General features: G+C 30.1%; 1 protein-coding gene across 1 annotated transcript in view; it reads left to right on the top strand.

The window, feature by feature from the left end:
• LOC123010365 (voltage-dependent calcium channel type A subunit alpha-1-like) overlaps positions 1–24182 on the top strand; it is a 61356-nt gene extending 37174 nt beyond the window's left edge. The window contains exons 21-38 of the mRNA XM_044407220.1: positions 1644–1754; positions 2135–2245; positions 3921–4004; positions 4227–4256; positions 5062–5244; positions 7624–7715; positions 7763–7913; positions 7961–8088; positions 8138–8340; positions 8388–8599; positions 10744–10776; positions 11540–11724; positions 11779–11788; positions 14475–14590; positions 14645–14808; positions 17039–17224; positions 17267–17478; positions 20957–24182. Coding sequence (XP_044263155.1) covers positions 1644–1754; positions 2135–2245; positions 3921–4004; positions 4227–4256; positions 5062–5244; positions 7624–7715; positions 7763–7913; positions 7961–8088; positions 8138–8340; positions 8388–8599; positions 10744–10776; positions 11540–11724; positions 11779–11788; positions 14475–14590; positions 14645–14808; positions 17039–17224; positions 17267–17478; positions 20957–21208 — 2463 coding nt within the window. The 3' untranslated portion in view covers positions 21209–24182. The remainder of the gene's footprint in view (positions 1–1643; positions 1755–2134; positions 2246–3920; positions 4005–4226; positions 4257–5061; positions 5245–7623; positions 7716–7762; positions 7914–7960; positions 8089–8137; positions 8341–8387; positions 8600–10743; positions 10777–11539; positions 11725–11778; positions 11789–14474; positions 14591–14644; positions 14809–17038; positions 17225–17266; positions 17479–20956) is intronic.
• The last annotated feature ends 904 nt before the right edge of the window (positions 24183–25086 follow it).

Genomic DNA, 25086 nt, shown 5'->3' on the forward strand with positions numbered 1-25086 from the left:
CAATTTCCACCTTTCTTGCCTGTATTTCATCCAATCATAAGCGTCTTTTGTGATAAAACTTCTTTTCCTGCTGTGATATTTATAAATTTTTTAATTTCTCTTTATTAAGTGTTTTTGGAAATAATAATCTAATCAAATACAGGGTGCGCCAGAACTCGCGCCCCAGAGAAAATTTTCAAGTAAGGTAAGATACTAGGAACATGAAAAAAATGTTTAAAAAATTCTATCTGTCAAAAAATTTTGACATTTATTTTTTGATATTTGACATTTTTTTATATCTATTTAAGGATACTGATGATCTTGTATATGTTTTTTTACAATTATTTAGTAAAGGGACAAAAATTTTCCTAATAAAAGCCACAAATAACATTGAAAAGAGTTACAATTTAGGATACAGCTTCCTTGTTTCCTCTTTTAATAGCCTATAGCAAAAAAACTTGAAAAATTATTTTTGCAACAGAAATAAATAGAGCCAAAGTGCAAACTTTAAACCCTCATAACTTCAAAAGTTTTATAGATAAATTTTTTTTAACATTTTTTCCATGTTCCTGGTATCTTACCTTTTATGGCATTTTTCTCTGGGGCGCGAGTTCTTGCGCACCCTGTATAACTAGACCATCGAATTTTATGAATTTCAACTCAAACTTTTTTAGAAATGTATACCTATTTAAAAATCCAGCTTTGCTGTCGGGCTTTAATCAAAATATAAATTTCTAAATTCAATACGGCAAATCATCACAAAAAAAGTTTTCCTAAAATTCACAAATTTATTCGATAAAAAAACGATGGTTTTGTTATGTTACCTATGAAAATATCTCTCCTGCTCTCTTAGAAAGTCGAATAAAAACGATACAAAGACATTTATTAGGATTTCCACTCACTTATTCTCTCATACAGTCTTTTTATATTACATTAGAAAAAAAGAAAGAACGAAATATTGTAAGCATTACTTAGTCAAAAAGTTCGCTGAAAAAGTTATTACCTAAGTTTGTTTTTATTTTTATAATTATTTTATTATTTTATTTTATTAAGCAAATAAATATAATGGATAACTTACTAAAAAGGAATTAAATATCTTTGGGGTTTTAAAATAATCAAACAAATATCGTGTCTTTAATCTAATTTAATTCAATTCAATTTTTATTAAGAAAACATATACTTTGTGTTAGTGCGAAAAACTAGTACTCCATTAGTGTGACTTTGGTTTTTTGGTTTTTAATTATTTACATTTTTATACCTTACTAACTTTATTAATGTTTAAACAACAATGTTTGATTCAGACTGCTATAGTAGCTTGTATTTACTGACTACTTTATTCATTTAATATAAATAATGAATTTGTAGAGTAAACATTAAGCTTATTTCTGAATTTCTGTTTTTTTTTTTTGGTAAATTTGAATACTTATTAAGTTATTATTAGCAGAATTATTTCCATACACTGCTTGGTAAAAATCAATTCGGACTTTTGTTATGAAAATGAGTAGTATTTTTCTGAAATTTTAGTTAGGAAGTTTTACGGTGAAAATACTTAAAAAAAGTGGTGAAATGCTAAAACTTCCTAAATAATTGAAAATTAGTTAATAAAAATAGATGTAGAACAGTATACTGGAAATTTTGGCCACGTGTTGTGTGTGTTTTAACAGTTTGACAAGCAAACCGAAATCTACACGAAAACGCTTAAGTACCTCAACTGGGGCTTTACGGGCATGTTCACAGTGGAGTGCTTCCTCAAGATCCTAGCCTTCGGCGTTCGGGTAAGACCATGTAGACTATAGGCTGTCGAAAAGTCAAAAGACAGCTCTTTATTTCATTTTGAAAGACATTGAATCCGCGTTAAAATACGAGAGACAAAAAGACAGATATCCTGATCCCGCTCCTGGTTCCCCTGATGCCAACCAACACTTTCACTGTGCTTGCTGTTTATTGTGTGTGCATGTTTGTAAAGTAGCTGCAAATGCATGATGGTCACAGATACACACAACACGACAAGAACGAAGAAGAAGAGCGTTTTTAAATGTATTTTTGGTTGTTTTTCTCGAAGAAATAAAATACTGGCTCTGCCGACTTTTTAACCTGTACAACAGGTAGGCGTTTTGCTTGTAGAGTAGTCGCTACATTTTGTAAGTTGTTGTAGTACCACGAGTCACCGCCCTTGTTGTCCGACATCCTGGCAGCAATGAATATTCTATTTACCTTCCTCTTCCTTTGTGAGACTGTTCTCAAGCTCATCGCTTTCGGCATCAAGGTAATCTTTTTACTCATTTTCAAGGTATCATTACACTTTTTAGGTACAAAAATTCTCCTTCAGTACTGGCACTTCATCATTTTTGAGTAGTTTTAGATCAATCATGGCACTTTTATCCCAAGTAGTTAGATTTTGGCCAGTAGTTAGAAGCAAGTAGTTTATGAACCACTGGTTCCCATAGACGAGAAATCAGCCTTAAGTAATATTCTGCTTTCGGTAGACGCATGGTCTAAATTATATTCATTCCTTATCCCTTTTCCGAAAATTCTACTACACAAATTTTGATTAGTTTTGCTCAAACGGAATTTAGTATCAACCCCTTAAGTACCTCACACTTAACCATCCCCAAATTGCCTCTCCATAGGTCTAAACAAAGAAAAATTTAATTTCATTTTAGAAATGTAGATTTAGATCTCCCACTTTCCCAATTTATGCGAAAAATAGTAGAAATTATAATTTCTTAGATTTTTACATGCTTAGTTAATTAAACAATCATTTCATGTTGTTGCAAATTATCTAGAATTTTGAGAATGATTTTTTGTAGCTTATATCATATTTTATATATAATTACTTACGTTTGGTCATTCCTGAATTTGTAAGTATGAGAGCTTTTCTTCATTCTTTGGTAACGAAACGAGATAATAAAAATATAGAAGTAATTTTGAATGGCATGACAATGGCATAATTTTGAATATGTAGTAGAATTCATCATTTTTCATTGGTGAATTAGCTCAAGTTCTACTTTTTTTATAGCAAATTATTACAAATTTTACTATGTCAATCAATGTAGTATAATACACTACTCTAAAAAATTAAAGGAACAAAAAAAAATTCTCAAATTTTTTGGTAAGGTTGTTTTTTTCTCACGCATTTTGCGTGATTAGGTTTAGGTTTGTGTGATTACCACAGTTCAGAATATTTTTTACCAAAGATCTTAAAACTAGAAACTTGAAGCTACAAAATGTTTTTTACAAATTTAGATAAGACCATTTTTTATCACTAAAATATTTAGAATTTTTTTGTTTCTTTAACTTTAATTTTTTATAAATATGTAACGTAGATTTTATCAAAAATTTGTTTAGGTATAACTTAGAAGAGAAGTGATTTGTATGATGTTTGAATTTTCAAGAATTTTAAAATAGAATTTTTAGTTTAATAAATTATTTAAAAAAGTGTTTAATAAAATTTTAACAAATTTTTATTTTCTTCCTCTTATATTTTTTAAATTTTCATTGAAGAATTTGTAAAAAAATCACAAGAAAGACTTCTTTCTTTTTTGCAGAATTTAAATTTGAAACTCGTTTGTTCCCATTAAAAACAGCCAAAAAAAACATTTTTGAACTTCAAGCCCGATTTTCTCAAAACTTTTAATAATTTTTTAAATTAAACTTATTTTGGAGTAATCGACGATTGTTAATCCCGAAAATTAACGCACTCGCTGTGCTCGTTCCTTATACTATTTTTGCTTCAACCACGTTCACAATTTTTACCTTTTTTCCTTCCTTGTCAAACGTATATACCATTACAATTTTTTTCAGTGAATTACTGAATGACGCTAGAAATGTAACAGTTTGAAAGTGATGATAATTATAATTTGTAACAACATGGTTTAAATTTAAAAAATTGTGAAATATAAATTGTTGTTATTTCTTCTAATTTGACTTTGTTTTCCTAGAACTTCTTCAAAGACCCTTGGAACACCTTCGACTTTATAACAGTGATCGGCAGCATCGTGGATGCGATGGTCGTCGAGTTTGGGGTAAGTTTCCCATCTGATTAATAAATTAATTAAAAATCTACATATCTTACAAAACAAATATAACCACAACACAAATTACACAGATATTTTCGTCAATCTGCGTGCAAGGTACAGGTTGATAAAATTTTGGTTTCTCCAGCACTATTAATGCATTGAATGTTTTTGCACAATATTCAAATTTTTGTTAATATTTTTACTAAATTGTGTTTTGTTCAATTCAAGGAAAGAGCAGCGAACCTTGCGAAAGAAAGGGTACGTTGTTAGTCCCATTCTTCCATAAAATGTGACAATAAGTGACCCATAGTTAAATGTTTAGAATAATAAAACTTTTAGACTAAAGTGAAAATAGGTATTTGCAAGATTATTTATTAATAATTACTGGTTATTTTTGTGCTTTATAGTTTGTAGCAAAGCAGTACGATTTCGAGAGTTAGTCAGAATAAAATCGTACTTCTTTGTTTTCGAATCCTTGTTTTATAACGAAGGTTAGTTTTTAAACACAAAGTTTGTTTATTGCTAGATTTTGCTTTAACCTATTCCTTTTTGTAGTCTCGAAAATCCGGAGCAAAATTAGGTACCTTTGATAGCATCGTTAAATGGATACAGGTATATATTTGCAGATTTTAATAAGTTGTTTAAGTGTACACTTTCATATGTGGTTAATATCTTCTTTTTCTAACCGACCAAACTTAAAAGAAATCTTATTAAAATCTCTAAATAGGGAATAAGTATCACAATTTCCAGTTTTAGCATGAGCATTTTTACTGTTCACTGTGCATGCTACTAGAGCACTAGTTTGGTAAAATGTAGTTTAGAGTATCATTAGATTTATTTGAGAAGAGATTAGTTTCTGCTTGGTAAGTATAAGCAGTCACACACCATAGAATACACAAACAAACTACATATTACATTACATTTTCTTGTAGAGTAAAATAATTGAAGAACTAGACTTGTTTTAGAGCTAGTAGTCCTAAAGTAGTGTAATACAGTTATTATAATTCATCGTTTTTCGTAAGGTTTTAAACAAGATGTTTTAGCAAATGTTGAATTTTTTTAGGAAAACTTTATCAATGTCGGATTTTTGAGATTGTTTCGTGCGGCCCGATTGATCAAGCTTTTACGTCAAGGCTATACCATACGTATTCTTCTCTGGACTTTCGTTCAGAGTTTTAAAGCTCTTCCCTACGTCTGTCTTCTCATCGCAATGCTATTTTTCATCTACGCTATCATTGGAATGCAGGTACAAATAAACAACAAAAAGTATTGTGGCTTAGTTTGTGATAAAAAAAAATATTTTAAACAATATTGAGGCTAAAATAATTTTTTTAACAAACATAAATTTGATTTTTCAACGCAATGAATGTGTTATTAGATTAGCAGAACGATCTGTATATAAAAAAATACATATTTATTTCAATTATTTAGTGTTATTAAGTTTTTCTAAATTGTATCAATGTTTTGTTTAAGGTTTCTACATACAGGGTGAATATAAAGTATGGAACCAAGCGGTTTTATTTTTAATCATTTGCCTCCAGAAAATAAAAATTAATATAAATTAAAGTGATATAAAAAATGTGATCGTATTTTCAGAACGAAATTTTGTTTTGTTTTTAAGTTATGCGATATTTTTTTGTCAAAATTGCAATTTATGTGATTTTTTTTTTTTAATTCAATATATAGCAGATAGTTGTAATCCTTAGAGTATAGCTTTTATGAGAAAAATGATTTTATAGTGGGTTGCCATTTAAAAAAATATTTTTTTTGTATAACTCAAAAACAAAAGGAAATTTCGAAAAATTTTATTCTCGTTAAATCATCACATTTTTATAGTACCTTATCACTCATCAATTAGTTTTTTCAAAAAATAAATAGTTTAAGCAAAAAACGTTTGGTTCCATACTTTTTATTCACCTGGTATTTGTCATTGTATGAAAAACAAAAATGCAAGATACAAAATAATAAGTCGTTCTTTGCAATTTTTTGCAATTTTTTCACTTAAAAAAATACATGTTTATTGATTTTTAAATTTTAACATGTGTTATACAATATAATATTGATTTTAACACTAAATAAATTTTCCTTTTTTCTCTTAGTTTATGGTTAAATGGAAAAATCAGTTTGCAAAAAGCTCTTGTTTTTTAAATCTTATTCATTTTTGGAATAACAGACAGTTTTGTGCTCAAAATTTATTTTGCTTGTAGGCAAAAATCTACTCACGTTTTTGCAAAAAAGAAATTACAGACAATAAAATAATGAAAAATTGAGCATATTAATTTCTGTAAATAAAACGAAAAAGTTTTGATTTTTATTATTTTTTGTAATTGTTTGCAAAAATGCTCATTTAAGCAAAAAGAATTTTTTTTTATAAAAATCACAATTTTAAATGGGTGAAAATGTTCTTATTATTCCTTTAGGGTAAATACCTTTTTTCAATTTTTATTTGCTTTGGTTTTGTGGGCCCTTTCATATCTTTTTTATGTTTAAACTTGGTTTCAAAAGTTTTCATTTGTTTTATGAATATCAAATTTTTCTTTTGTCTTTTCTTTTTCTTGTTACTTTTTTTCTTTGTTTTCTTTTTGCAATTATAAATTTCGATTCTGTGGTTATGAATTATTTTCGTAAAATTGTTAAAAAGTCGAGTTTTACGAAAAATACAGTGTACAGAGTGCGCCAGAACTCGCGCCCCAGAGAAAAATAAGGTAAGATATCAGGAACATGTAAAAAATGTTAAAAAAATCTATCTATAAAAATTTCGTAATTATGAGAGTTTAAATTTTGCACTCTGAGTATTTATTTCTGTCGGAAAAATAATTTTCCAAGTTTCATTGCTACATGCTACTCGTATTAGAAGAAGATTAAAGAAGAGAAGAGAAGATAACTCTATTAAATGTTATTTATGGCTTTTATTGGTAAAATTTTTGTATCTTTACTAAATAATTATAAAAAAACATATACAAGATCGTCAGTATCATAAAAAAAAGTTAAATGTCAATATTTTTCGACAGATAGAATTTTTTAAACATTTTCTTCATGTTCCTGGTATCTCCCTTGAAATTTTTCTTTGGGGCGCGAGTTCTAACACACTCTGTATTAATGCTGATAAATATAATTTATCGAAAATATCTATTTAATTGCAACTAGCTTTTTGTTCTCCTCTTTATCTTTTTCTTCTTTTTGAAACTAACTATATTTTATGATGCTTAAATCATCGATTAAGTTTCTGAAAACTGCCAATGATAGCAGTGATTGTTTTTTGAAAAATGTAACTCAAAAGAAATTGTAAAATTATATAGAAGTACGAATTTATTTTTAAAATAATAAATAAAAAACAGAAAATTTGCTTATTTATGTTTTAGTGTTTCAGTGTGTGTCTCAGTGAGCTACTGAAGTGTTTATTAACCTTTAAGTGTTAAAATATTTAAATAAAAAAATAAAACAAATGCAAATGTGATATTTTCTTGTTTTTCTCTTGAATTAATACGAGGCATAAGATAACTCATATACAAAAACATAACCAATTTCTTGCTTTTCTTCGTATTCTATGAAACATTCTTTTAAAGCGCCACAAACTTTTTCTTTCCCATTTGTTGAGTTTTTTTTTTACATAACGTTCTTGTAGGTGTTTGGAAATATCGCGGAAGTCCCTAGCGCGTCCATAACTCGCCATAATAATTTCAGGACATTTATCCAAGGATTAATGCTTCTGTTCAGGTACTTTTTGCCTTTTTAAATTCTGTTAATAAAATTTTAATCAACAGATGTGCAACCGGTGAAGCTTGGCCTAATATTATGTTATCTTGCATCAAAGGACAACCTTGTGATCCTGAAGCGAAGAAACCTCCCAACAGTTGCGGTTCAAACATCGCTTATGCTTATTTCGTCTCATTTATCTTTTTCTGCTCATTTTTGGTAAATCGCAAACGTTTATAAAATCTCCACTCACACACCTATTTCAGATGCTGAATTTGTTTGTTGCTGTAATTATGGACAATTTCGATTATTTAACTCGCGATTCTTCGATTTTGGGGGCGCATCATTTGGATGAGTTTGTCCGGATTTGGGCTGAATACGACCCGAATGCGACGTAATTTTTCCCAAATTTAAAATTTCAAGTCTGATTTTTTTTATTCTAGTGGAAAAATTCACTACATTGAAATGTACGACATGCTGAAAAATATGGACCCTCCTCTCGGTTTCGGAAACAAATGTCCGAATCGGCTGGCGTATAAAAAACTGATTAGAATGAATATGCCGGTTGATGAAGAGGGAAAGGTGAATTTCACAACAACTTTATTTGCTTTAATTCGCGAAAATCTCAACATAAAAATGAGACCGGGTATGTAGTGTGTTTGAAAATTTCCACAAATGGTAATGAAATTTCAGCCGAAGAGATGGATCAAGCCGACGATGAATTAAGGGAGACAATCAAAAATATCTGGCCCTTGCAGGCCAAAAACATGGTCGATTTGTTGGTCCCACCGAATGACCATTTAAATAATGGCAAATTGACTGTGGGTAAATTATATGCCGGGCTTTTGATTTTGGAAAGTTGGAGGAGCACCAGATTTGGGCAAGTGGAACCAACTGGGATTCCGGTAAGAGAGGATTTCACATGTTTGTTTTTTGGATTAGCTGTAACAAACGATACAAGTGCGGAATACACAAACTTGTGGCCCAAAATACATGTTAATTGTTTATGTGTACAGTGTATGTACTACAGGATGTATAAAAAATAAAACGAAACATATTTTGAGTTTTTGAACAAAACAGGCAAAGTTGTAAACGCAAAGAAAACAGAAATGGACTATTTTTATGTGACTGAGACTTTTGACTGAATTTTGCGCGAAATATTAATGCAGGAAAACATCGATAAAGTTGATGGTAATGTAACATTAAATGCAAAAATTTTGGCTTCTATTTTTAACCAAAAACCTCAATATAATGAAAGTTAAAAAAAAATAGACTTTTTAAAAAATCAAAGATTTATAAGTTATGTAAAATTATACCGAGAATTTGCTTGTGTAGATTGCGGGACTGAACTCTCGATTTTTGCCATTCAATAGATACTGGAATACAGACTTCGTTGTTTTTTAATTTCCTCCCCAAAGTTTTCCCCAAAGTTTTGGGAAAAACGCTTATAAAGTTTTACAATTTTAACTTTTTTGGCAGTTTTGACACCAGTGAAAACTATTGAAAAATCATTGTGGATCACTTTGTATATAAGATGGCACAGTTTTCAAGTCAAAAAATATTTGCAATGTCTATTTTTGATTATATCAGCGATTTTCTCAGTAGCTACGCATTGCAGCAATGATTTTTCGACAAAATAACAAACTAAAAGTGCTTTCCAATGGTACTAAACATAACGACTAACAGTTTCAGAGTTTTTGGCGGATATTATGCTCTGGTAGTAACCAAGTGATAAAAATTTGGAAAAAAGTAGAGAAATCAAATCTTGTTTTTGAGTTACGATTTTATACAACATTATATCTCCTACAGAACGAAAAATAATAAGGGTGTTCCATTTTTATTGTTACAAATTTAAAGAGGTGATTTTAAGACAAAAGTTTCTTAAGAACATGTATCGAAAAATACTACTTAAAAGAGCTACACCTCCTGAAAGAGGTGTGTTTTTTAATGGATTTTTCCCAATATTTCAGAAAAGATAAAATTATAAGATTTGGTGCAAACTGATAACTTGTATAAACACCTAAACGAAGTCAATTATTTAATCAGGAGCGTCCTAAACTGAAGGAATATAAGGTAAAACAAATGTAATTTTTATGCTTTTAATTTGATTCTACTTAGAAATGGTAAGTTAAGTTGTATCCAAAAAAATACAAGAGATCTCTTTTTTGTGAAAAAAGGCACTTTTTATTTTATTTCAACATTTTATTATCTTTGAATTTGTAGGTGTGTAAAGGTCATCAGCTGTACTAAATTTTGTAATGTTACCTAAAATGGTTTCTGAAATATTAGGAAAAAAAACATCAAAAGATGCACCCCTTTCAAGGTGTACATACTTTTTTTCGAAGCATGACCATAGGAAACTTTTGTCTTAAAACTGCATCACCTGTTTAAATGTGTAACACTCTTTATAATAATATTATTATTATTTTGAATAATTTTTTACAATTTCTCTAATACCACAAGAATTTGCGTTTCTGGTATGTCGCGGTCTTGTTCAAGATTTTAAAACATATAGAGAGGATTTAAACACTACTGTTTTTTAGTGAAAGATGTTTAAAAAATGCTTCTAGCAAAAAAATTAAGTGAATAAAATTTTTAAGGAATTTATTGATTGCACGCTGAATCAGAAATCAGAAAACTTTCTGATTATTTTTGGAATAATTTTATCGATGCTTTGTTGCTATTGATTTTCTTGTTAAAATCCAAGACATATTGTTTGATCCGCCGTGTATTTTTGCTGTCCTGCAACCCTTCCATACGTAAACCTTCAGTCCGGATACTAGTTGCCGTTTGAAATTGTTTCCAAGAAAAGTATTAGAATGTCGGATTTCTAGTATAGGTGTTTAGTATGTGTTTAAACTAAGAGATAGTAGGCACATTGAGTGTAGTAGTAAATGGACCCCATAATCACACTAAACATAGTAGAGTCTCCCCGATTTTCTTTATAATACATCTTTGATTTTTGTATTATAAATGAGAAGTGACATTACACAAAACAAAAAGTTAGATCAGAAGTAGTAACCCTATAACTGTTGTATATTTATTTCAGGGTTTTGGAAATAGTCCCTCAGCAAATCACGCGGTAGTATATAATAATTATCCCTTTTTAATTTTTCTATATTTTTCTTAGACTTGTATAATATTATACAAATTCTCATTCATAGTACAGTCCTGTAGTAGTAATTTGATATCTCTTTTTCTCTATTTATCGTTAGCATAATGTGCCTGTTTATTGCACTCTGGTTGCGTTCTATACATATGAAAGTGCATTTATCTGTTTTGCAAGTTTTAATAAATGTCTGTATTTGTCTATAATCGTAGAACTAACATATCTCTGCATGTTTTAATTACTTTTCACTAACATTTGACGAGGTTTACCAGACATTTGTCATGTTCTAGCATGCGCCTACCCTTATTTTCCATTTCTAGGGTTTTTTCCAAAATTATTTTTAGAAAATCAGTAAGTATAGAGTTTTCTAAAATACCATTGATTTGACACTCGCTCAGTTGGTGGTTATCACGTATTGCTCACTAGTTTTTCTCTATTTGCTTTTTGAGTATTCTAGTAATTCTCTACTTGTATCATAATTGCTTAAAAAAATTAGAGGTAGGTTTTAAAATACTCAAAGTATTTGTTTGAATTTTTTGCATGTTTTTTGTGTCTTAAAATACATCGTCGACGATGTTCAGGCCACATTTCGTATCTCAGAGTCAATTAGTGAATTTTTCAATAGCACTAGTACAAGTAGCGTTCATTAAAGTGCAAGAAAAATTTTGAAAAAAAAATGAGGAAAATGTACAGCCGTTTAGAATAGAACTGGTTATTAAAGTTTGTTGAATGACAGAAAGCGTCGTTTTTTGACTGCCTGTTGGATATGGCGGGTCACTTGGGCGGAAGTCGAACAGGTTCAGTGAGTTTAGAAGGCGCCCCACTTATGGGTAGCCAAGAAGTTCCAGATTCGCATGCCCATGAAGAAAGTTCTTTGGCTACTCTCGCACGAAGAAATACCAAGCGAAATCGGTCCATGAGGTAAACGTTTTAACGGAAAACTGAATTTTCTCACAATTTCTTTCTCTATTTCAGGAACAAAAAGGTGAAAATATGCATTTGGCGGTAATTAGATATAGGCCAAACAGGTTTAGGTTTAACTTAGTTATGAAATACCGCAGTCATAGGTAATTGTTGGATGTTCGTTTACAGCTGCAGATAATGGTGTTATTGTTGTAAGTTAGACGAGAGATTAGAAGGTATTTTTAGAAGATTAGACTTGGCGACGACAAACACGGTTTTAGCTCTTATAGAATCAATACGTTGTAGAAAATGTAGCCCAACAAGGTGATCATTTTTGATCATGTGGAGCATCAGTTGGAAAAATTGCAGGGAAATTTTCGTAAATTGTTATTGCAAGAAAACATTTAGATGATTTTTAATCAATATCTAGGTTTTTAGAGTAGCAAGAGTAGTTTTGATGTTGATGTTAGAGAGTACATCGCACAAACTTTTTCTCAATCAACTCAAATCGTTGAGTATTTTACTCACAATTTAATAAATTTGCTAACTTCTTATTCGCCGTCTATTTGCATTATTATTTCGATAATTATGAAAAGAATGAAATTGGGAATTTAACTTTTTTATAATAAGTTTAAAACTGTGATTTTACTATTTAAATATTCTGAAGACATTAACACTTTATTTTATAGTAGTTGCATCGAACTTTCTAAAACTTGATTTTTCATATTGAATGTTTTTAAATGTCACATTTTTATATACAGGCTGTCCCAGCGAGTTGAAAAAGTCCATTAGTGACCTTTAAATGGTAAAATTAAAAAAAAATTATTTAGGACATTGATAGAAACTTATGTAGTCCATCGCCTAAAATTATTTAACTAGACAGCGTGTCTCAAAAATAAGTTACAATACAGACTTGTGTTTTTTTAATAAAACACAATATGTTTCTTAGCATTTTTGGATGTAGATTTTTATGACAATATTTTTAAGTTAAACTTTTATTGGTCGATTTGGCTTAGTTTTAAAAATAAGACGGGTTTTTTGACGAAAACAAGCACTTTTTAAGACATCTAGAAATATATTTTTACTACCGCAAAGAAGAAGGTATGTATAAGGCTGTAAAATTTCTTTAGTGTCTTGCACTTGAAAAGATAAAAAAATGAAGGCATTTGTTAAAAGTTCAATATCTTAAAAAATTGAAATGGAACACCCTATTTATTGTTTTTGCTTTTAAAAGATTATTAATTTGTCCTTACGTTTAGGAGTTTATAATCAATCATTAAAAAGATATTTAACGTTAAACATTAAAAAAACTACTATTGTTTCAGTAGCCAAAAAGTACACAGTTGCACAAGAGATGGAAGAAATATCACTTAATATCACATTTTTGTTAAACTGAATTCATTATTCATTATAAATTAACGGATAAGTGATCCGTGGTGGAATTACTATGTTTACCATAATATCAACAATGTTCAGATATTGATAGGCATTCTTGCTACAATTAATATCGAATGTTAAATATCTTTTCATTTATTAATTCTAGACATTAAAAGGTGTTTATAATCAATAACTAAAAAGATATTTAACGTTAAACATTACAAAAAAATAGTAACCAAAAAGTGCACAATTGCACAAGAGATAGAATAAATATCACTTAATAATCACATTTGTTTTAGATTCAATCCATTATTCTGTATTTTTACAATAAAATAATTCGAATTTCAGTATTTATAACGACTTTTATAATCTCTGAATAAATCAACGAATAAGTGATTGGAATTACTATGCTTGCCATAATATCAACAATGCTCATATATTGATAGGCATTGTTGCTACAATTAATATTTAATGTTTAATGTCTTTTCATTTATCAATTCTAGACATTAAAAAATGAAATTTTTTAAGTTATTTAACTTTTAACAAACTTCTTAATTTATTAATCTTTACAAATTAATGCACAACACTAAAAAATTGCTACAGCTCCAAATTCTGTACTTTCTTCTTTGGAGGAATAAGAAAAAAAATGTTTTAGCTGTCTTAGTTTTTGTGTAATAAGTTTTTAAAAAGTGCATGTTTTCGTCAAAAAAAAATCGACTTATTTCTAAAACTAAACGAAATCAACTAATAAAAGTTTAGCGTAAAAATATTGTTTTAAAAGGCTACATCCAAAAATGCACAGAAACATACGGTGTTTTATTTGAAAAAACACAAGTTAGTATCGTAACTTATGCTGTATGTTTAAAAATAATTTTAAGTGATGCACTAGATTAGTATCTATCAATGTCTTATACTTTTTTTTTAATTTAACCATTTAAAGATCACTAATAGCCTTTATCAACTCGTTGGGAGACCCTGTATTTTTATAAAACTTTGTAAAATGCGTTTAAAAATTCTTGTTTTCTTAGTATAATTGAGTGTCAGAGACGACGAAGAAACTTCTTATAGATTCCTTGTAGCTCTATTTCAACAAATAACGAGGGCACCTGAAAATGTTTGTCTTCGTATTTTCATATTTGTGATATTTGCAATATTGTACATGAATCACAAATTCACAGTTTGTTCCACAATGTGTTCTATTTTAACATTTTATAAGGCTTTTAGTTTTCCATTTTAACTAATATGTGTTTAACACAATGCATGTTTTCTTTGCATGCTTTTTTACTGTTGGAACAGGACCTGTCATGAATGGGACTGTTAATTTTTTGTTTAACATTTTTACTTGAATTGCTTGTAAGAAATGTGAGCAATAAAAAAGAATTGTGCTACAGGTGATGGAACTTCAAGAAGGTATGGGGTCCAGAAGACAATCTTGTGATAGTGTAGGTGATCAACATTTACGTCCGTTAGGATTTGATAATATTCATCGGAGGTCACCTAGTCTTCGGTATTGATTGATTTTTATCGCATTCTCTATTTTTGAGCATTTTCTTGTTCTTAGACGTGGTAATTCGCCTTCATTACAAAGAAGTCCATCACCTCGAAGCAAAAGATATCCTCCCCATCTTCACCATGATATTGGGTTTTCCGATACGGTGTCCAATGTCGTAGAAATTGTTAAGCATGAACATCAGAGGTCGCATTCAAACAGGAGATTTGTGAGAGGTGAGCAGGTTGACTTATTATTTGAAGAAAGATAAAAAAACAATAATTGGAATGGAAAAAAGAAAAAAATGGTTATAGTGAAGCAATTGTCTCCTTCGTAGAGTACATTTTATAACACATGACCATTTTCAATCTTTGTTGAATTTTTTAAAGGTACGTACCTTATTAAAAAAAACAAAAACATTTTCAAAACTATTTAATGTATTATTAGAGAAATGATCAATTTTGTATGATTGTAGAACTTTTTATTTATGTAATGTTTATAACGTATTGTCATAACTCATAACAATGTGTTTCTATCAAAAATATTTGTTCTATTAGAAGGCTGTTACGTTGATTAGGGAACTCGTTAAATAATTTATATTATATCACAAGGTAAAAAAGAAATTTTTATAGATATAATTTTTTAAATATTTTGTTCATGTTCTTGGTAAAGATACCAGGTATAACATGGCATTTTTCTCTGGGACGCGAGTTCTGGCGAAGCCTGTATAATATTTTTTCAATATTAGCACATTTATTATCCAGAAATACAACGGTGAAGGATATAACCTTACTTAATGGGCATGTTGCCTGAGACGTAACATTTTGTAATTCACAACTATTTTGTTAATTTATTATTTCCTACAACAAGTAATTACTTACCCGAGTTATTATTGTGGTTCGGATTATATGCAAAATGCATATTTGTTATTTAGAGGTATATCAACAAAATTGTAAGTTTTCTATACATATCTAATGTTTTTTGATTAAAATAAGCCAAATAAAAAATGCATATTTTGCACATTTTGGTAACTTCATGCATATTTTAGGAAATATTGCATATTTTCTTCAAATTAAAAATTCCCGATTAGAAATTTCAATTCAAGATAAAAATTGGACAGTTTAAGAAAAATGATTCGATTACAAAATATGTTAAAGGAAAAAAAAAATAGGTAATTAGGAAGCCGGACTCAAACAATTAGTATCCTACTGAGTGCTTCCTTTTTAAGTTCCTTATTGATGCATATTTGGCATATAGGAGCATATTTCTTGATATTTTGTGCATATTTTAGTGAAAATACGTGCATATACAGAGTGCGTCAGAACTCGCGCCCCAGAGAAAAATGCCATATAAGGTAAGATTCCAGGAACATGGAAAAAATGTTAAAAAAAATTTATCTATAAAAATTTCGAAGTTATGAAGGTTTAAAGTTTGCACTTTGTCTCAATTTATTTCTGTTGGAAAAATAATTTTCCAAGTTTTTTTGCTATAGGCTATTAAAAGAGGAAACAAGGAAATTGTATCCTAAATTGTAACTCTGTTCAATGTTATTTGTGGCTTTTATTGGCAAAAGTTTTGTCCCTTTAGTAAATAATTGTAAAAAAACATATACAAGGTGGGGTTATTGTGATGTTTTTTAATGAGGAAGTTTAAGTCTTTTTCATTTGAATTAGCATTATTTTCGTTAGTACTTGTGCTGATAATAATAATTGTTTTAAATAATAATATTTAAGATATACACACTAACCCAAAATATTCCAAATTTATTATACAAACCCCAAATCGTTAAAAAGCTTGCCAAATATGCAATCAATCTGTAAAAACAAATACAGGATGTTTCATTAAAAAAAAATTGTTATTCAACTTTTTGCGTGTTGGTACACCCTGCAAATTGCCTGTGTCCCTGTCTAAAATTGACTATTTGCTAAAACTACAACTACTACTACTTTTGCAATTTTTTCGGAAAATATTCATAGCCAACTACGCACTGATTTTTCAAATGTTGGTCTTTTTATAACAAAAAGTTGAATAATTTCAAAATGAAACAAGATATATCTACGAGTATAATAATTTACACAAAGTACCTACCATTATTTTTTACGTAGAAACTAATAATATAAAAATATATGTATAGGGTGTTCTATTTAAAAAATATAACTTTGGTTTATTACTCTGTTTACAACAGCTTGTATGTAATAAAATAATAGTGGATGTTAAAAACGGCATGTAAATACATTAAATAGTAAAAAAGTTATAGACCGATTACACACCCAATAAATTATTGCCCTTGGTCAATAATGAAAATGATTACTGATCACGAGGAGAGGAAAGTAATTTCAAAATCTCTCAACAAACTAAATAATGGTCTTTTAAACAACTAGTAGTGGTAAATAAGTAGTCTCTAGATCCAGACGAAAACCAAACCTTCTTACACCTTTTCTTCTCAACTAAAAGAATTCTCTGCAGGCTCTTGGTCAGCTTCCACAAGTCCCGCTCGTTCTCCATCCCCCAGCGACGTCCGCCACAACTGTGGATACGGCCCCCTGCGTTCATCACGTCGCGGTGGCTACGGCACGACGAGTCTCTGTCAACGATCCCGTTCGCCCAGTCCCACACACCCCATTCCACACCAGCAAGGTCCACCCATAATCGGTAAGTTTAGATGTTGCCAAACGTAGCAACTAAAGTAGTTAGACAATTTCACAGCCGGTGCTGTGGTAGGTATTCCGATGCAACAGCAACCATCATCAGCCCATGAAAGCAGCAACGTACAGCACAGCCATCCGGTGTTGGGCGGGCGGCGGGGACAAGGCAGGAGACTACCACCGACACCATCCAAACCTTCCACACTGCAGCTGCGGCCGGGACCCATTAACTTTCCGAAACTGAATGCTTCGCCGACGCATGTGAGTCTCTCTGAAAATTTATTTTTCATCATTGAGAATTTATAATTTTTTTTAACATTGATAGTTATTTTTGAAAAATCCCAAATTTTTGCAAAAATCATGGTTTTAAATCAGAATAATACTATTTCAGGCATTTTAGAGCGATTTAGATTGTCTTTATGCGAGAAACTCACTAAATTCTTCAGACGCCAGAAAACCATAGTTTTTGGTCAGAATAACAATGATTCAACAATTTCAGAGCAATTTAACTCGTTTTTGAGCGAGAAACTAACTTAATTTAATCGATTTTGCCACAACGAAGTAAAAAAAATTGTCCTTTTAGATTAGAATAACGCAATTTTAGTTAATGTCGGGCTATTTACCTAATCGATAATTTTTGAGAAAGAAACTAACTAAATTTAACAGATTTGATTAAAACAAGCTAAAAAATCGTGATTTTAAAACAAAATAAATCTATTTTAGGTATTTCCCAGCAAGTTAGTATATTTTTGAGAGACAACGCACTAAAGTTTGAGTTATTCTTGAAGAATCTAACATTTATGAGGGGGGAAATTTCTAGATTTCACAAATATTGCCGAAACAAGTAAAAATTATCATTTCAAAAAGAAAAGAATTTTGCCGGAACCAGCCAGAAAATTATTGTTTTATGGCAAAATGGCGTTATTTTAGCTATTTACGTGCAACTTGGATCGTTTTTGAGAAAAAAATTAATTAATTTCAACATATTTTGCCAAAATAATCCCAAAAATTATTGTTTTAAGTCACACTACTTTAAATTTACCAATTTCCAAGAAATTTGTTTGTTTTTGAACTCTTTCTAAACTCAAAGTCCATGTCAAAAATTTTTGAGTGTTTTAATTCGTCAGAAAGTCAGAAAATTATGAGAGACTTATTAGCTTGATTTTTGACAAGAAGTTAATTTAAATTGAAAGTTTTTGTTTAAACATACTTAAAATGTGTCGTTTGGGATCAAAATAATGCTGTTTCAACCATTTTTTAGCAAGTTAGTTTATTATTAAGCTGGAATGTTTTAAAATTCAGCCAGAACAACAATCGTCGCATTAAGTTAATATGACTTAATTTTGAGAGTTTTTTCTCATTTTTAAGCACAAAATTAGTAGTTTAAGAAATTTGGTTAAAACAAGCCACATAATTATCCTCTTAAGTTAAAATAAAGCTATTTATTTTACTTATTTCTTCATGAGTAGCACGTTTTTTGAGCAAGAAACTCACAAATTTAATAGATTTTGCAGAAACAATAATCCAAAAAATTGTTATTTTAATTTTTAAAACGCTATTTGCAAACGATTTCTGTACTGATAGCATTATTAGTGACTCGAAATAATTGCAAAATGTTATTTCTTCTATTGTTTTACTGCGTTGTTTATTACAAGCGTTTTATGATTTCATTAGTTGCAAAGCGTTCTGATTACTTTGTTCATTTACTTTCAAATTATAGTTTTGCTCCTTACTCTCAGTCTGAATATGTTTGGGGATAAAGTGGTATATTCGGAGTAAAAGTGAGTTTATTTGACTCAGCTGAATTATTAAACACTTTTAGTTCTAATAACATAATGTACTATCTTCAGTTTGTTTTATTTATAAAAGACATCATCTTTGCATCCACTGTGATTTTTGTAAATTTCGAAAATAAAATTAATAATAAACACAATACACAAAAATTTGTTGACCAGAATTGCAAATAAATATTTAGGTATTTAAAAAAAGGCGTAGTAATAAAGCGATCAGTAAATAATTCAATTTTGATCAGTATAAAATGTTTATCATTATGATCACTATTTAATTAATTTTTGCACAGTAAAAATAATAAATGGTAAGTAAAGCACGCACAGTATTTTATTGTAATTTGTTCAGTAAAAAAATCCAATTTACACAGTAAAAATAATAAAAGCTCAGTAACTTTAATCAAAATTACTAAACCAACATAAAATTTAAAGAATTTCAGTCTTGGTTACATAACAATGTATGGAACCTGCACAAGAATGTTATTTATTATTGGTACTTATTTTTATATTACTGAATATTTATTATTCTTGGTGGGTGGTATATGTATTAGCAAGGGCCCCTGCGCAAGAATGATTTTAGGAACGGCTGGAAACCGTGCACAAATGGTAATCAGCCTAATCAGCGTATTTTAAACTGCTGTGCTTCTGATACCACAACTTAATTTGTTTTTGAACCCTTTGCATTATTTCGATTTTGCTCGTTTGTAAATGTGAATATTAAGTTAATTAGTTTTGCTAGACATTCGTTCTTGTCTTTACTGTGCATTTATTATTTTTACTGATGAAAAATACTTGTCGTTTAAATAATATAGGGTGTTTGAGGACTGCGAGCAAATATTTTAACCACTAATAAGGCTCGTCAAAAGTAACAACTTTCGTTATTTCAACTTTTGTCGAAAGCACGTCATTTCTGAGTTAAAATTAAAAATAAATTGAGGCCTAAAACCCGTCCCCGCCTATGTCATAATACGATGTTTACAATCATTCATAAGAAAAAACTTTGGAACGTAAATAGTATAAAGACAAAGAAATTATCACTACATTAGGATAGATCGGTGTCAATGTTAGTGGGTCAATACTTGCTATTATAAAAAATGGCTCGAAATGTGGTCATTCGTTGGCAATGCACACTTCTTGTACTCTTCGGGCTAGGGAAGCTTGCGTTTGCATAAGCTGCGTACACTAATTCACTAATTGTTTCAAGTGAACCCCCAAAAAACACACGTATTTAAATCTGGTGACCGCGGTGGTCATTGGCGACCAATCCATCTCTAGGGAAAATGATTGTTCAATCCATTGGTGACGACTTTGGCATAATCTGATGGAGCTCCACTTGTAAATACCGCATGTTTCGCCAAGGGCATGTCCTCCACCAGATCGGACAACACATTTTATAAAAAATCCAGATAAACGGCACTAGTTAAACGTTGAGGTAATATGTGAGATCCAATTTGGTGATCTTCAATGATCGCTGCCCAAACATTTAGTGAAAATCGGTCTTTCAAATCGATGTGCACAATTCACCCGAAACGACTAACTAAACTGACACGTGTAAACAAGTGATAATTTTTTTGGATAAAAAGTTTCCTTTTTTCTGTATAAAAACTTTCACGGTTAACATTCAATGCAATTTTTCATTACACACTGAACGGCTCGTGAAAATCATAGGGGGGAAATTGCAAAAGTAAAATTTGAATACGGAATTTGTTTGGTCTTCAATTCGACTTTTCATAACAAATTCTCTTAGTGGTTAAAATATTTGCTCGCAATCCACAAACACCCTGTATACTGTGCATTTAATTTGTTCCCAAAAGAATTGTTTTATTTTTAAAAACGTTAAACAACATATTCCGTGGTCAGCTATTGCTATTTAGGGTTTTAACAGTGTTTTGTGAAAATATCGTTTTGTTATTTAAATATCGATGAAATGAGTTTGTTTTGTGCTTTTTCAGATCCAGTCCCACTCGGCTCATGCCACTCCACACGCCATGCCCCACAACTACCACCGTGAGCCGATGCGCGAGGTCGTCCCGACGGCCAACGTCCCGGCGCTCCGCGACGGCAACCAAGCGCCTCTCAGCTTCGAACAGGCGGTCGCCTTGGGCCGAGGCGGCCGAATGCTACCAAGTCCGGTGCCTAATGGTTACAAACCAAAACCAACTCGGTCACGTCATTCGGACTCTGACGACGACGACTGGTGCTAACACACGGAGAACACTCAGTAAATGAGTTATAAAATACAATATATTACAACATATTTAGAACTAGTGCAACATAATATGAACGGACGATCATTTAAAAACATGTTAACTGTTATTCACAATAAATCTCTGGCCTTTCAGGAATTGAATAACATGTTGATGTTGTGTTGGTGTCATTCCACAGTGGTGAAAATCCTCATCACGGAACTCTTTATTGAATTTTGTAACTACTGCCAATAACGATTTAAACTTATCGCCCTTTGTATTTGTTAGGAATTCGCCCAAAAGGCCAGTTATATGACCACAACTTTCAGCTAATAATTTGGATTAAAGATATTTTTGCAAAACAATTTCACACTTGCATATCCAACAAGATATCAATAAGCAATATATCATATTAAATTTAATTACTTGTGAAAAGAACAAAAAACTATACCTAGGTATGGCTTATTAATATTGCTATTTTGTAATCTTAAGTGATTTTAAAATTAAAAAAAATCAAATCGATTGTTGAAAAAAATTAAGAATTCGAAATCGACGCTTCCTTAAATGACTTTATTCTTATTTTTTATTTAATTTCTTTATTCAAAATCACACGTACATTGTTTTTTTTTCTTTTATAAAAAGGACTAAAAAAATTAAAATATAAAAATACTCATTCTAAAAGAACTGTAAAAATTAAATTGCGAAATGTTCACTTAATGAATGTTGCCACGAAGAAGAACAATATGTTCTCCTATAGTCCTGCTTGAATTTGTTATTGATGGAGTCACTGCTTAAACTTTCTGTGAACGTAGAACTCACTTTTTTAAGAACATTGAAGCTTTTTTACTGTTTTTTTGGGAGTCTTATTTATTTAGTGCTTTTATTTTGCATTTTTTTTGTGTTTTGACATATGTTTGGTTTCTGTCTTCTTTTCAACTTGAAACAATTGATGGCGTTTAATTAAAGACATTTTATAAAGCCAAAAACTGAAAAGAAAATATTGGGAATTAGTAGGAAAAAGTCAAAACATCAAAATTTTTAAACAATAAAAACGCCTTAAACTTTAACACTGAAAAAGCATAAATATGAAGTGTAGAGAGTGGCACTAATCATCTTATGCTGTGTTCCAAAAATCGCAAAATCCAGGTCTGAACTTGGTCATTTTTTTAACAGTTTTTTGGGAGTTTCATTTATGTTATCTTCTACTTTAAATGCTTTTATTTTGCATTTTTTCTTTTTTTGTGTTTTGATTATGAATTTTGTTTTTTTTCTTCTTTTCGAGTTCAAACAATTGATGGCGTTTAATTAAAGCCATTTTATAAAGCCAAAACTGAAAAGAAAATATTGGAAATAAGTAAGAAATAGTCATTAGCGCCAAATTATTATAATCTTTATTTATATCTTACATTTTAACACTGAAAAAGCATAATTATGAAGTGCAGAGAGTGGCAATAATCATCTTATGTTGTGTTGCAAAAATTGAGGTCAGAGCTTGGTCGTTTGGGGCGATTTCCGTAAAAGTCGCTGAAGATCTCGCAAAATTTTCAAATGTAGCGCTATATTTATATCAAATTTTTTCATTTGCCCGCGTCATTGTTTTGGATCACTCTGTATGATTTGTGTTCATCACGTGCTTTTTACGAAAATATCAGCTGTAAAATTTGTCGGGATGTTCAGCGAGTGTGATGTACGAGTTAGAGTTTCGTATACATGTACATATTAAAAGTAATAATGATTGGTAGTTCTGAAATTTACATTAACGTAATTTATACCAACCATTTTATTCTGATAAATAATTATAATTCTTCCCTAAAGTGCTTTAAACACTAAATTTACGAAACATACTTGTTACATCAGTAAGAAGTAATTTGAGCGTTTTGATTCGTTTCTCTCATGTAATTAGTTGAGACATTATTTCTGTGATATGAGCACATGAAAGTGTGTGTTAAGTGTAATGGTTTAGTGCTCTGAACTATTATTTTTTTTTGAGTTGTACAAACCTAACCACATATAATTGTAGACTCTACTAGCGTAACCATAGGGCATTCGCCCACTTGTGACCGTTTGCAGCGATGCAAGTGGCTCTTAGTTTATTAAAAATGATGCCTTATAAACTATTAACCAAAGTCTATGCGGAGAAAAACAGTAATCTCTATTTTAAAGTATTTTTCGTTGTTCACATGGCCAAAAAAGCGTTTTATGCGAACCAAAAGTGCAGGTCCACTACTGAATTTCGTTGACAAAAAGCAAAAGTCCACTTCTTCGTCATGGGAGTTTGAGTTTTGTTGTGGTTATCACAAACATCAAGTATTGTCATTGAAGACAAAAAATATCTAAGGTGGAACCATGTTTTTTTCGAAATCCGCGTCCGGTTCCATCCTGCCTGTTTTTATCATTACGATTAATTGTAATATCTCTGCCAATTGAACAAAATGCGGGTCTCGTAATTCATTTAAACTCTGTAGAATATAAGTAGTTTAGTAATTGAGGGGCGAATCGTTAATCGCGCCGCCGATCAGTGCGAATGTGCGTGTGTCTTTATGTCTGTTTGTGTGGCTTTGCAGGCATGAAGCCATTTGTATTCACAGACATTTCCGAGATGCTGTTCTTCGTCTGTTTTATTACATTCAATTGAAAAAAGTCCAAGTTTTATATCCAGCATCTGTACATAAATATACGTATATTATTAAAAAACAAAATCTATAATTCTAGAAATATCTGTTAATACATGCTAATCTGTTAAACATTTCAAAAATGATGCTGCACAATCTGTTATTATATTATGAAATGAAGTATTATCTTGTTATACACATACTTAGGTAAATAATTATTTATCGTTAGATTAAGACAATTCAGCAGCAGCATTTTTGAAATCCGTTCGAGTATATATAAATAAATTTATCTTTTTCGTAATTATGTTATTGAATATTTATGTATTTATCCATCAGTGAAAATTTGCATTAGTGTTAATTATACATATTAACATCGCTTACAGCCCATTTTTTAATGAAAATTGTGAATAAATAATAATATACTTTGTCTTGTTTATATTTCATTCCCCAAATACCACTAATTAATTTCAGGAATTTACACCTTGCCTTTTTTCAGTTAATTGAAATTTTGTTTAGCACATTTTTTATACATTTTGCTTCTAGTCGAATATCCTTTTGTAAAAAAAATATAAAAAACATAACTTTTTCTATTGACGATTTGCTTGCGTTTTCAAAGTTGAATATTTAACAGATAAATCATTCTTACGATTGGTTTTTCGCTACTTTATTTTTTTTTAAACACATCAAATTTTTAGAATGAAAGAAAAACATACCTATAGAACGTCATTTCTTAACCTATTTAAAAAAAAATTTTGGAGTAGCAAGCAAATAAGAAGTAGCAGTAATCATCTCAAATACGCTGTTTTGTCACCACATAATCACATAATCGAGATTTGAATTTCTCGTAAAAAAACGCTGCAGAATTTTCCCTATTGTTGACGAGCTGGAGTTTTTAAAGTTGCAAATTAAACGTTAAAACTAATTTTGAAGAGAAATTAAAGTTAAAAACAAGACTTGGTTTTTATAAAAAAAATGTATTGCAAAGGCAATACGCCCAAATAAATTTAGAAATTTTCTAAAACCGAAAGATTAAGAAAAATTCATTTTGTAGCTTACTTTTCAAATGAATAATTTTAACCAAAATAGTATTTGGTTAACAGTTTTGCGAAAATGTCAACAAAAAACAATGCATGTGATACGGTTTTGAGCAAAATGTTTTTTTTTAAATAAGCTTGAAAATGTGTTACTCGTTTTTTCTCTAAACTTTTAGTTTCCAAAATTCTTGCACCACCTGTACCTTAAAAAGGTAAGTTATAAATCAACCTTAACTATGTATGTATGTAA

Source organism: Tribolium madens, unplaced genomic scaffold, assembly GCF_015345945.1.
Source record: "Tribolium madens isolate multiple individuals breed KSU strain unplaced genomic scaffold, Tmad_KSU_1.1 Scaffold_7;HRSCAF=85;Tcas5.2_LG10, whole genome shotgun sequence".
NCBI classification, from domain to species: domain Eukaryota; kingdom Metazoa; phylum Arthropoda; class Insecta; order Coleoptera; family Tenebrionidae; genus Tribolium; species Tribolium madens.